We start from the raw sequence: 14,515 nt of genomic DNA on the forward strand, positions 1-14,515 counted from the left end.
GTCTGTCTACAATTAAAAATATTTTTTTAAAGGGGCCTGGAGTTGTGACTCAGTGGTACAGCAGTTGCCTAGCATATGTGAGGCACTGGGTTCAATTCTCAGCACCACATATGAATGGCTGAATAAAATAAAGGTCCATCAACAACTAAAAAATTAAAATATATATATATATATTTTAAGTCATATCATTGTTAACTTTGGCCAACTTTTAACCCAAGCAAAAAGAAGGCACTCCTTACTCCCCCATAGCAACATGAGTATGAAGACTTTATCAAGCAGGTGGCTTCCTTAACTGGAATAGCCATCATCTTAAGTATCTGCAATAACTCTCTAATGTTTTCATTGCAGAACAGAGTTGTCAGGGCAGATGGTTGAGGAGATTGGTACCGTTTGACTCATGAGTGCTAACTCTGGTCTTGTGCTCTTTGTGATTCTGTCGTTTTACAGTGATGATAGAGATTGCTTTTTGTTTTTTAATCTTTTCCAAAAGTGTTGTTAGGTTGACTTTACAATGCATATCTCTGCTATTGACCAGTATTATTATTTAGAAGCTTGAGTACTTACCTCTAATTATTGCTTACTTTTTACTGTTCTCTCAAGGTATGTGATGCTAATATCCACATCTGCTGGGTCAAGAAAGAAAGCACTAAGAAGCTGAAGATGTTGCTTATATTTCACAATGAACAATCAGTTTTTCATGAACTAGGGTTTTCTCTAATACTTGTTTATCACATATATACAGAAGAATCCTTTCCTCCAGTTTCAAAATTTTGAAACAATAGAAATATCTCATATCATCAGATATAATATTTAATTTCTTTTGGACCAATTGTGCAGATTTGTTTTCCCAGATCTGTTTTCACCAGATGAGCATTAGAAAATATTAAGACACTTGTAGGATGTTTTATAATTATTAATAATTAGTGCCCATTTTTCAAATACTTTACCCCTAGTAAAAGGAAAACCATTCAGTAGCCATCACATATTTATCTTATTGCAAAATCTTGGAAAATAGAATTTAAATTATCCATGTAATAAAAAGCCAGAAACTTACTATGCATAACCATCAACTTAGTTTCAGTTGGAGCAGGCATCAGCAGGATCAACTTATTTCAGTTGGTAATATTTCTAGAACAAAATACATTCACTCCAGTAGAAAAACTCCCTACCCAGGAGAATGGATATTTAAGTATAGAACATTTCGGCAACAGTGCAAATGAATGAACTGTACTATATAGTACCTGCGTCAACCTAGGTAAATGTCAGAAATCATATTGGGTGGGAAAAAAGCAAAAGAACATTACATAGTATGATATTTTTTTTAAAAGAGAGAGAGAGAGAGAATTTTTTTAAAATATTTATTTCTTTAGTTTTCGGCAGACACAACATCTGTCTTTGTATGTGGTGCTGAGGATCGAACCCGGGTTGCACGTATGCCAGGCGAGCGCGCTACCGCTTGAGCCACATCCCCAGCCCCACATAGTATGATATTTATGTAAAGTTCAAAAACAAGAAAGCTACATTCAAATGTGGTGAAACTATAATGGAAATGGGGACTGGTGGATTTTTTTAAATCTTGACTTTATTTTTGTCAACAGGAGCTATCCAGAGACTGGGATGGGGTAGAGAAAGCAGGATTTAGTGGGAAAGGAGCCAAAGTCAGGAAAATTACATGGCTAATATGCCGTTTCTGAAGTTAGGTTATGGTCTTACCTTATTTATTCATTGTCATGCATTATACCTTATGTATACACTGCCTGTGGCATTTGTAGGTATCAGACAATTACTCATTTAAAAGATTATTTAAAATGCCTTCATACTTTTTGCTGTTCCTATTAAAATTGTAAGGCTTTCTTTTCCAGCAAAGTTCTTTGCCTATTTTGATTGATTTTGATACTGTAATCAAAGTTTTCTTATAAGGTTTTAAAAAGTAAATAGGAAATTGTAAATTAAACTAATAACCTTGATTCTTTAAAAAAAAAAAAACTATTTTCAAACCTTTTTATTTTTAGGTATTCTTTAGGTATTCTTAAAATCAACATTTGTGATAATGTAGTGTGGTAATTAATATCTATCCTTTAAGTCACATAAAACCTCTAGATTAATATATTGGCAACAGGGACTTGAAATTTATAGAAATAAATTAGCAACACCAGAATATAACCTTGGCTAGTTTTTGTGTAGTCCTACTTTGAAACAAGTTCTATGCCAATTTTTTTCTCTCATTTAACAACCAATATTAGTTTTTTATTATTTTTATGAGTTATTTTAACTCTAAATTAAAAACAAACCAATGAATTTTCTAAGTTATTTATATGAAGCTATTAATTTTCTTCCTAGCCAAACCAGACATACATTCTTCAGTTTAAATATCTATCTGGCAGCCATCTTGCCAATTCCAATCTGATAAAATTGCACTAATAAAAAAATACAATTTCAAGCATACTATGTTCAGAATACAATTTTTCAAGCTGTTCTGATTACAAACCAGTTCTTGCATCTGGAGGACTCGAAACTATCTTACTAGTATAATAGTCCTTGGGTAGCCCCTTTCTAGAGACTGTTTAAGTTAGAGCATTTCCCAATATCTTGCTAAGGAGCTCTCTAGAGGACTCATACTCAAAAGTAAGACAGATTGAAATTAGCCTCCAGAATTAGAACAAAGTATACCTTTCCCCCCTTTTTTCCAATCAGTGTGTCTTTCTGTCTCTTTCTCTTTTCTTCTTTCTTTCCTTTTTTTTCTTTTCTTGTACTGTGGATCAAAACAGGGTCAGTTTACCACTGATCTACATCCCCATCACTTTTTATATTTTGAGACAGAGTCTTGCTACATTGCTTGAGGATCTGACTCAGTTGCTCAGACTAGCCTTGAACTTGGAACCTTCCTGCCTCCCATCTTCTCATGTTGCTTTGGATTACAGGCCTTCACCACCTATGTGGTCAGAGTTCACTTTAATACATTATGCTGTCAAACCTTTATCTTTCCGCTTTGGCATCTTTGGGATTTATGAATCACTGTAGAGTAAAAGGAAGTTCTTTGAAATTTAGAAATATAATATTAATAAATATTCTAAAAAATTTCATTCACTTTGATAATATCCTAAAGTTTCTTTTTTCTGATTTTTCATGTTTACCAGTTGAGCAAATTCATTCTCATAAGAGTGAGGAGGGAATGAAATATTCCCATGATCTGAATATGGTAGTTCTAGGACACAGATCAGCAAATCTTCTCTGTAAAGGGCCAAATAATAAATCCCTTAGGCATTCTTTGTTACATGTGTAACAGTAATACAGTTATACATGCAGCAAAGAGGGTGAGTGGCCATTTCCAGTTTCTAAGGAAAATCATTACAGAAGGGGTGACATTTGGTGAGAGTCTTGGAAGAAATAGCCACCAGTGTGTCAGGAGGGCAAAGACGTTTCAGGCAAAGGGAGTTTCGTGAGCAGAGGCACTGAAGTGTGGCAGAACCCTATGTATCTGGGGAACTGCACAGAAGTGTGTCTGGAATAGGTGGAACACTTCGGCCCACTGTGAATGAAGCTACTTGCCATACTGGATCATGGAGCACCTTTCTTAATCATGCCAGAGAAATTGGATTTTTATATTTTAGAGTGATGATTTTTCTAACATGTTTTAGTCTAACAACAAAGCTTTTGTGGAAGTTCAGCATGTAAACCATACCTTTGGAGGTAACTCCCCCATTTAATAGCGAATAGGAGAACTCATCTCTACTGAGTAGTAGTCTCAGAACGAATTCCAGAAAATCCTCAGACTCCAAGGGATGCCTTTAGCAAAAAATACTTCTGATGGGACCAGTGAAAAGATTTTAAGATGAGGAGCCAAACCTCAGATGTGCACACACAGAAAGTCATGTGTAAAAGATGGTTCTGAGGAAGGTGCCACTGAGGCCGAGACCAGATAGAGACTTGTCACAGTTGTAGAGAAGAGGCTCTAGGGCTTGGGACTAAGCAGACAGTAACGGTGGCAAAACATATTAAAGGAAATAGAGTAGAAAACTTGTATTCGCGGTACAGATTGGAAGGGGACATAGGGAAAGAAGTAATCTGTTATGATTCCTGCATTTCTGTTCCAGGTACTAGATGGATGATGGTGTCATTATCAAGTAACAGCAGCAAGTATATACTAAAGTCGCCTTGTTCTTTACAGTTTGCAGAATACTTCCCATCCGTTGCCTCATCCATGTCCTGTGATCTCCCCTTAATGCTTTTATAACCTGACTTTTGGTGCTGTTATCCTTCATTCTTTTCTCTGTTCTGTTTCTCTAATCTATCTATCTAACTAACTAACTAACTAACTAACTAACTTTTGGAGATGAGGTCTCACTGTGTTGCCTAGGCCAGTCTTGAATTCACAATCCTCCTTCCTATGCCTCTTGGGTAGCTGGAATTATGGGAGCACACCCTCACACCCACCTCTCCTTCATTCTCATTGGCCTCATGAGTCCTGACTTGATTCTCTAGGTTTCCTTTTTAAAATTCTTGCTCCACTGGTCTCTTTGACATCTGATCCTCTGTATTTCTTTGATTCTTCTTCCCGTTATCTTTATATGTAGTTATTCTTCAAAATATTTGAACCTGCTGCCTCTTATTTCACTCTTGCTCATGCATCTATTATTATGATTTCAATCACCTCAAGAAAAAGCCTTCCCTTACACACCCTGACCTATTTTCTGAACTTCGGAATTATGTTTTTAGCTGCCTATGAGACACTGCTGACTAAATGTTTATCAAACTCTGTGTCTAGGCATCGAGGTAATAATCACTGTCCTCTTTTTCCTTATTTCCTGTTTCTATTAATGACTACATTTATCACTCTCTAGGCCTCAAAGTGTTGAAATTGTATTTGAACCCTTTCTCAACTTTTGTACTTCATTGCTGTCAGGTTCTATCTATTCTGTCTTCAGAACATCATTTACCTCTGTGCTTCCTATTTGTTACCACTCTTCTAGTTTAGACTTTCGTTGCCTTTTACCTATATCATTTCAGTAACCCTATAACTTGTCCCCTTTCCTTTAGTATCTATTATCTCCTATCCCACTCACCCATATTTCTGCCAGTGTATGTTTTCTAATACATATCCCAGTCATCTTCTCTGTTTGTCTCCATTTTTGTGCATTCTTGGTTCCAGTTGGCCTCCCTGTCCAAATTACCAGTAGAATAAAGGTCATCTTCCTTTTTCTGGAATTCAAAAGTTTTAGAATCTGGATACAATTTTACTAAATTTATTTCCACTGCTTCTCATTTTGCACACTACTTTCCAAACAAATGAAATTATTCCCTAGTTCTTATATACTTACTGTTTTCTACTTCCATCTCTGTCATCTGATCCTTCATCCTGGACTTTGCCCCTCCCAGTTCCAGATATTCCAAACATTGTATAATTCCTAAGTTTTCGCCACGTTTAACATTGCTGTGATCTGTTTTCCTCTGAATTTTATACCACTTTGTCTATGGCACTTGTCACTTTCTGTGTACTATACACATTAGCATTATTTCCCCACTAAATTATGAGCTCTTTTAAGTTATGAATTCTCCCTGAGCTCTTTCAGTCTATTTTATGCTAAGTTAATATATATAGAAAGAAATAATCTGATCTTGCAACTCTGGTCAAGTAGGTAGAGCAAAGTAGCATTGGCCCCTTTTGAAAGGTCAGGAAGCAGCCTCCATGAGGTTGACAGATTGCCTAAGGCTGGTTGCTATGTAGTGCCAGAACTCTAGCTGAAACATCATCTTTCCAAAGTCTGAACAAAATGTATTGTACCATGCTGCCTCTCAAGCAGCTGACATCAAATAAAAAATAAGTTATAAGTGGGAAAAGAATTATATTCAGAAAATTGAAATCTATTCCAGAAGTTTTTTAAAAGGCATGCCTTTCTGTTGCTTCTGAGGATGGTAGTCATATAATAACCCATCTCTTGATTTCTAGAGGGGTGTGTGTATATATGTGGGGTGGGGCATAGGAAGGACATGGAAATAGATAGACAGTATTTACTTAGGTTAGGAAAAGAGCTCCTTAAAGAAGCAGCAGAAGAAAAACTGGAAATACTTAGCAAAGTCCAGATCCTGAAATTAGAGCCAGGCCACCTGAGAGCACAACAATTAGTTCATACATCTGCCATCACTGACTGTTGCTCTTAAATGAAGGATGATACACAGGTAGGGAAGAGCCTTGAGAACTTTCAGCTTTACTCTCCAAACAGTTTCATTTCTTTGCTAGAAATTGTCTTTGAAGCATTGTTTTTATTAGCTTTTGTTATATTCCAATAATACTTCTTTTTTCTTTTTTTACCAGAGGAAGAAGAAGAGCAGGTACCCACTGATGGGGGCACATCAGCAGAAGCCATGCAAGTTCCCTTGGAAGAAGATGATGAATTGGAGGAGGAGGAAATTATTAATGATGAAAATTTCTTGGGTAAAAGACCATTGGACAGTCCTGAAGCTGAAGAAATACCTGCCATGAAACGACCACGGCTATTAAACACTAAAGGGGACACACTAGATGTAGTATTATTGGAAGCTCGAGAACCACTCAGCTCAATAAATACACAAAAGATCCCTCCAATGCTCTCTCCAGTCCACGTACAGGACAATACAGACCTCGCACCTCCATCACCAGAGCCACCCATGTTGGCTCCAGTGGCAAAATCACAAATGCCGACTGCAAAGCCATTAGAAACCAAGTCATTTCCACCCAAAACAAAGACCAAAACCAGTTCTCCAGGACAGAAAACTAAGTCACCTAAAACTACCCAGTCACCAGCAATGGTTGGAAGTCCTATTCGGTCCCCAAAAACTGTCTCCAAAGAAAAGAAATCACCTGGACGTTCTAAAAGCCCCAAAAGCCCCAAAAGCCCCAAGATTATGTCTCATATTCCCCAACCACCTGTCAGACCTGAAACACCAAATAGGACTCCTTCAGCCACAGTAAGTGAAAAAATTAGTAAAGACACCATCCAGGTAAAACAAACACAAACTCCCCCCGAGACTGGGAAACTGAACAATGAGACTCAGCCGAGAAAGGCTGTAGTGACGGACAAAACAATCGATGACTCTATTGATGCTGTGATTGCTCGAGCCTGTGCTGAACGTGAGCCAGATCCTTTCGAATTTTCTTCTGGATCAGAATCTGAAGGAGACATTTTTACCAGCCCTAAGAGAATTTCAGGTTCGGAGTGTATCACTCCAAAAGCTTCCACTTCTTCGAACAATTTCACCAAGTCTGGATCCACTCCTCTTCCTCTTTCAGGGGGAACTTCAAGTTCTGATAACTCATGGACGATGGATGCTTCCATCGACGAGGTGGTACGGAAGGCAAAACTAGGAACCCCTGCCAGTATACCTCCCAGCTTCCCTTATATCTCTTCTCCCTCCATTTCTCCTCCCACTCCTGAACCTCTCCACACTGTGTATGAGGAGAAAACCAAGCTGCCTTCATCAGTGGAGGTAAAGAAGAAGTTGAAAAAAGAACTGAAGACTAAATTAAAAAAGAAAGAAAAGCAGAGGGATAAGGAGAGGGAAAAAGACAGAAGCAAAGAAAAAAATAAAGAGAAAGATAAAATTAAAGAGAAGGAGAAAGAAAGAGAAGTTGGCAAGGAAACGAAGTACCCGTGGAAGGAGTTTCTGAAAGATGAAGAATCAGATCCCTATAAGTTTAAAATAAAAGAATTTGAAGACGTTGATCCAAAAGTGAGATTGAAAGATGGAATTGTGAGGAAGGAGAAAGAGAAGCATAAAGATAAGAAGAAAGATAGAGAAAAAGGCAAGAAAGATAAAGATAAGAGAGAAAAGGAAAAACTTAAAGATAAAGGTAGAGAAGAGAAAATGAAGGCCCCACCGGCACCACTGGTATTGCCCCCCAAAGAAATGGCTCTGCCCTTGTTCAGCCCTAGTGCAGCAGTGCGGGTCCCCTCCATGCTGCCTGCCTTGTCACCAATGCTCCCCGAAAAACTGTTTGAGGAGAAAGAGAAACCTAAAGAGAAAGAAAGGAAAAAAGACAAAAAGGAGAAGAAGAAAAAGAAAGAGAAAGAGAAGGAGAAGGAGAAGAAAGAGAAGGAAAGGGAGAAAGAGAAAAGAGAGAGAGAGAAGAGAGAGAAAGACAAGGAGAAACACAAGCATGAAAAAGTAAGCAGTTTATCATTTTCGGCACTATCTGAACAAAGTCCTAGTGAAAAACACAGGTAAACAAAGCCAGCAATTCTATCTGTGTTCTGGATGTAAATCACCCATAACTTAACTGGAAATGCGTTTGTAATAAGGTTACAAAGTTTAATTTTAATTCTAGAAGCCATAAGCTTGTAATCAAGCCCCACCCACGTACACTTAAAGATGTTAAAAATTCATAGCTTAAACTCTGTATTAACTGTGCTAATCTCTGGCAGGTTTTTTGGTATTGTTTTTGGTTTGTTTGGTTTTTTTTTTTTTAAATCTGTAATTTTAAAGAGTGAATAATATTTGTATTAATTATCAAGTATACTACATAATATTTTGCACTATTAGATACCTGGGAAAAACAGAACCCATTTTTCTAAGCACATACAAAATCATATCCCTGCTTTAAGAGGATAGCAAGGCCGAGGGAAGGACTTCTGACTTGGGTTTCTTTCTAGAGAGCCATTCTGGCATTTATTCAGGGTTCTGACTGTCTATAGTATTTTGAGTAGCATCTCTTATTCCTTCCATTTTCTACATTAACAAGATTAGAACTCGTTCTGAGGCTCTTAGCCTGAGCCTCTAAGCTGGTCTGGCAGTCTGACTTGTGAGCAGAAAGTAGTTCCACATAGCAGAGACGTTTACCTTGTCAGTAAACAGAGTTCATCCAGAGAAACTGAAAGATCCTGCTATTTTGTAGGAGCTAGGACCTCCATCCTGTTGGCATAGGACATGGCCTCTGCCCATATGACTTTGTTCTTTCTCCATGGCTCTTGGGATTATTATACTTGTTAACTGGTTGATTTCAAAATTTTGTTTAAAGTTTCTAAAATAGCAATTTTCTATTCAGAGTGCCATCCGTAGAACCCCTCAGAGATCCTTTCCCTAACCTATAGAAGTGATCTTCTCTGTTTGGAACTTGACTTTAAAATAATACTGGGTAATTTTTTTCAACATAATAAATATAAATTTGACCTATAGCAGATCTATTACCAATAACTTTGCAGTATTTTTAACTTCAGACTTATCTAGAAAACTTAATTTGAGTGAAAATGGTGATGGCAGCTCTCACATTTTTCTACCTAACTTTATTCTTTCTTTGTCCCCCTTGGCTATTCTACAATAGAAAGACATAGAATGGAAATGCTGATATCAATAACTAAATATTGGGGCTGGGGTTGTGGCTCAGTGGTAGAGAACTTGACTAGCACGTGTGAGGCACTGGGTTCAATCCTCAGCACCACATAAAAATAAATAAATAGAGACATTGTATCCATCTATAACTAAAAAATTTTTTTTAAATAACTGAATATTGGCAATTTAAGTATATATAAAAATTCAATTCTTATTTACATTTTAAAAATTATTTATCATTATATTATTTATTCTTATGTACAACTTGTCAGGTTTGAAAGCACTTCCACACACTTTATTTTCTCCCTCTAACACACTTGTGACATAGATCCAGCAGTTATTATTATCACCCATCAATGAGAAACTGACCCTCAGAGAGTAATATTGTCCAAGCTTGAGATCACAGGAGTAGCAAACGAGCCAAGTCACTTATATCACAGATATATTTCATATTTTGAAATGTTTATTGTTAGAGATATTGTCTGACAGCAATTAGTCATTTTTCCATCATGTACTAGTAACTTGGCAGCTGAGCCCTCAATCATTCATGGTACTCTTTGCTTTCATCACCATCTTGACTTTGGAAATTCAGTGTCATTGTGTCAACAATCATTATGAATTTGAGAGAAGCTCATCAGATTAGGTTTGTAACAGCATTCCATACCTTTCCACAACATCTACCTGACTTTAAGAAAGAACAGCCCCCAGACCACCTCTGGCAGGCTCAGTTACTTGGCACAGATTTTATCTGACAGAAAGACACACGTTCTTGTGCCAGTTTTGATGGATTATGGATCAGAGATATGACAAAAGATAAACATTTGTCAAAGTCAGCTATTTTATAAGAAATTTTAAAATAACAAATATTGCTTTTAGAGTCAGACCTGAATTCAAATCCCAACTCTTGTGAAATTAGGCATGTTGCTTATATTAGGTTTAAATGAGATGCAGGATATGCAGAGTACTATAGCTGCACCTAAGTAAATGCCATTTCAATAAACAGAGGAGACAGTGGTGGTGTTATAAGACTGTAGAGAAAAAAGGGAGGGGTTAGGGATGTAGCTCAGTCAGTGGAGTGCTTTCCTCGAATGCACAAGATCCTTGGTCCAGCCCCCAGCACCGCAAAAAAAAAAAAAAGAAAAAAAAAAAGTTTAAAACAAAAAAGACTGTAGAAGCCTCTAGGTTTGCTACCTCATTGGACCATACTAGCCAACCTGATAGTACAAGTGGTCAACTATTGTTATGCTTTAAACAAATCATTTCTATTTTGTAGCATTCATTTAAATTTTAGTTCTTTATATAGATAGGAAAGGATAAAGGCCACTGCAACTCATGGAAATGCCTTGACAATAAGTAGAAATTGAGATATTAATATAAACTTTAAAACTTTTCTTTCTTCAAGCCCACTTAAGTAATATGAGTAATTGAAAGTAGACCTGAAAGGGAGTTACATATGATCTATGAATTTTCTTACATGTCCACAGAATTAAGGCAACAAGGATAAATTTTTAAATCTCCCATTTTTGTTGCCTACTTACACAGATTTTATCATATTTATCAATACTAATGGTCAACTAAGACATCGTTAATTAAACAAGAATTGCTTAGTGAGTGGAAGTAGCTTTGGGCTTTGGAATCCAGCATACCCAGGATAAGATCCCGAACAAGTGTTTTAGCTTCTTTAATCCTTACATATTTCATATTTAGTGTAGGGATAATGATAACACTAAAAATAGCAAAATAGTAATAGTTAATGTTTAATTACATATTCCGAACACCATAGTGAGAACTTTGTATAATCTTAAGTCCTTACCAAACCCTCTGAGGTAGGCACTATAGTGATTATCACTTGAAGATGAAAAACTGAGTTTTAGAAAGATGAATAAGCTTGTCCAAGATAACACACTTAGTAAGTGACAGTGAGGTGAATTGATGTTCCTAACCACTGTGTTTTCCTACATTAAGTTAAAAATGGGTTGAGTGAAATAATGTATGCAAACTTTTAGTTCCCCTTTATGAACAATAATAGGTATTAGTCAAGGTTGGGAGTCTGGTGTGTCACTTATTTAAAATGGAACCTTACTAACTTTGTATGAAAAACCCATTAAGAGCAATTATGTTGACCAGCCATATAGCATAATAGCATTAGCAAAAAAAAAAAAGGTCAACCTAACAGTATATTTCAGAGCCGTTTAAAATGTTTATTGAAATTTTGGTTTCTATACCTGTATGCAATGCTTGATTGTTTAAAATCATGAATCTTTGAGTTTATATGAATGTATAGGATTATAAGATTACTTTAATTAAAATTTACTCTTGGTATTTTAAGTGTTTTTCGGAGGAAGGATCATTGTAAGAAAACACCTTGCTATTTATGTTAGTAGAATTGGAAAGTTGTATCTACGTGTGTGTGTGCATGTACGAGCACACTGCTGGGGATCGAACCCATTGCCTGTCACGTGCTAGCCAGGGGCTTTATCACTGAGCTCCACCCCCAGAGCTCCACCTATAATCTTAAATACAAGATAAGCCAAAATCCATCTGTCAAACTAAGGAATGTGTTTTTACACTTGAATATATTCTTATTTAAATATGATCCTGCTGGCCCATTAGAGTGTTGCCCAGTGCTGGCCCACAACTAGCACCGAACCTGGGCTTTGGCAGTCACACTAACCTTGGTTGAGATTCCAGCCCTGCAAGGTGTTTCCTTGATTCTCATGAGCCTCTCTTAACCTCTTGGACCTCTGCTTCCTTCACTCTGCTTCTGCCCCTCATTCAGTACCAAGAAGAGACAGCATCTATGTAGTTTACCTCTGTTTAAATACAATAGTTTCATGCCTTCTCTAAGAATATGTTGGCATAAAACGCCTTCTCCTTCTCATAGAAAACACTAAGTGAAGACTATTTGTGTCATTTAAGATGAATAGATAACTAACAATTCAGAATTTTCTTAGAAATAACCAATAATGTTGATAACAAATCCATGGATAAGTAAGTGAAAGTTGTATGTAATGGAAAGTCCATAGACTTTATAAAGGATTCCCTAAACTTTATCCTACTGACTGATGAATTGTTTAATTTGCGTTAACATTAGTTATTGAATGAACTAACCTGGATAGCAGATAATTTTAAAAACTGTCACTTATTGAGTGCATTCGAGTGCCGGACCTGGGCAGAACTCCATTATTTAATCCTCCAAACACCTCTGGGAGTTTGGCGTTGCTCTTCCTGTCTTACAATTGGAAAAACTGCGCAGAAAGATTGGATGATTGCTGCAGCACTGGGTGGAAGAGCTGTGGTTGGCCAGGTCTGTCTGCCCGAAGCCTGGGTGCCCTGACTGTTTTCTCAGGCCCCTCCCTCTGTCTTCTCTGGTGTGTCTGAGTAAGGGGAAGCTAGTGGGACAGGGATGGGTAAGAAGGGTCAACACTCTGGAGCAGAATGACATCATAACTCAATAAAATTCTAGTCCTTGAGGAAATCTTAGCAAGTTCCTGTTCAACTGCCACATTTTAAAGACAGGACAGGGATGTGTTGCAAGCCTGAATGACTTTAGTAATCAGAACAATTTAAAGTTTTAATGTTTCTTTAATCTATCCACAAATCCTTTAGAGTTTACCCCTAAATAAGTTTTTATTAAATTTAAATAGTTTATTCTTTAGAGAATGATAAATAGTCTTAATGTTTTTTTCCCTTTAACAAAAGATTTTCATCTTGTATTTAAAGTAAAATAGTTTCATTTCCGGTATTTTTTCATAAGCTGTTATAACTTGTGAAATAAAGGGGTTTTCAGTAAATAAAATAGTACAGTAAATGGGGGAAATTCTCCCTTTGTATTTCTTACAACTGCCTATTCCAAGACAAAACCAGTAACTTATTGTTTAAATAAGTATGTTTAACTATAGAAGTTACCAAAAGTCGCCCTCTGAGCCCTTGCTGAAGCAGGCACGGGTTGTTTGAGTGTCAGCATTGGGGCCACTCATTATACTCAACCACAATCATGCATCTTCTTCTGTCTTCTTAATATTTTAGATAGCTTACAGTGTTTAATTAGACTCTGTTTCAGAAGTAAATTATGCAAAGACTCTAATTGCTAAGAAAGACAACAAAAGGGTTACCAGTGTCCAAATGTTAGGTGATTAAACTTGGCTTTTTGTGAGGAGTATTTATGGATTTTTCCTAACTTATCAGCATAGATGGGAATCTGAACTCGTGCTTGCTGAACTTACTGCTACCACAGCTAGTACACATATATGGTGTTTTTTTTTTTTTTTTTTTTTTAATGAAAGGAGTTTAACATTAAAAAAATAAACTTGGACAGATTATATTGACAAAGCTGCCCATTACCTTTGTAGAAAGTCCCTGTCAAAAGATAAACTTTAAAGCTGGAATGCATGAAAGAGTTCCAAGATAGAATTTAAATTTAAACTGATTCTTTATAGATAAGCTTTTTAAAAATCCACCTCTTTGCTTCAAGTCAGGATTTTAAAAATAAATTTCCCCTTTAAATCTCTTGAGCGATTTTCATTTTTTGCAAGGCCGCACTGCTGGTGTCCTGGAAAAATGGAGAGTTAGAGCTTTATCAGTTGGTGCCCTGAGGTATGTGGCAAAGAAGCTAAATCCTTGAAGATTAGCAAAAAAAAATGCAGCACATGGCAATAAGGGGCTTATATGACTACTAGTATTAGTTCAGGTGAAAGAAGTATTGCTTATACATAAAACTGGACAAATCCACTGACAATGTATTTTTAGTTAGCTACAAAGGAGTCTTATATTGCTGGACTTTACCTCTTTGGTGAATTGGGAAGCTTAGTAATCCACTGTAAATGCTCTTCTGCTTGCCCCAATTCTCAGCATTACTCCAAAGTGCTGTTCTTTTTATTTTAACCCTTAAAAGCTCATGTTGTCCCCAGATTTTGGCTCCATGCCATTAAAAGATGGCGTTGATCATATTGTTTAAGTAATCAAAGTTGTTTTCATTGAGTTTGTTGTTTTTTAGGAAGTAAGCATGAGAAATTATTTTATAATTATAAGGAGGATCTCTTTTCTTTCAATAAGCATTCAGATAAAGTTGATAAAGGCAAAAATATGGGAAGAAAATTTTGTTTAGAAATTATATTGTCTATATTAGCATCCTCATTAGTCTTTTTCTCCTTTAAAAGTTTATTGATCTTGGGCTGAGGTTGTGGCTCAGTGGTAGAGCACTTGCCTAGCG

At 36.6% G+C, this 14,515-nt stretch overlaps 1 protein-coding gene across 2 annotated transcripts in view; it reads left to right on the forward strand.

Moving 5' to 3' along the window:
- Nucleotides 1-14,515, forward strand: part of Taf3 (TATA-box binding protein associated factor 3) — a 179,737-nt gene that overhangs the window by 116,205 nt on the left and 49,017 nt on the right. The window contains exon 3 of one of the 2 annotated variants that reach the window (XM_027944858.2): nucleotides 6,314-8,142. In XM_027944858.2, the coding sequence (XP_027800659.2) occupies nucleotides 6,314-8,142 (1,829 nt within the window). Of the gene's footprint in view, nucleotides 1-6,313; nucleotides 8,199-14,515 lie in introns of both variants that reach the window. The other variant, XM_071599789.1, reaches the window with a different exon arrangement.

This window comes from Marmota flaviventris, chromosome 12, assembly GCF_047511675.1.
Source record: "Marmota flaviventris isolate mMarFla1 chromosome 12, mMarFla1.hap1, whole genome shotgun sequence".
Lineage (NCBI taxonomy): Eukaryota > Metazoa > Chordata > Mammalia > Rodentia > Sciuridae > Marmota > Marmota flaviventris.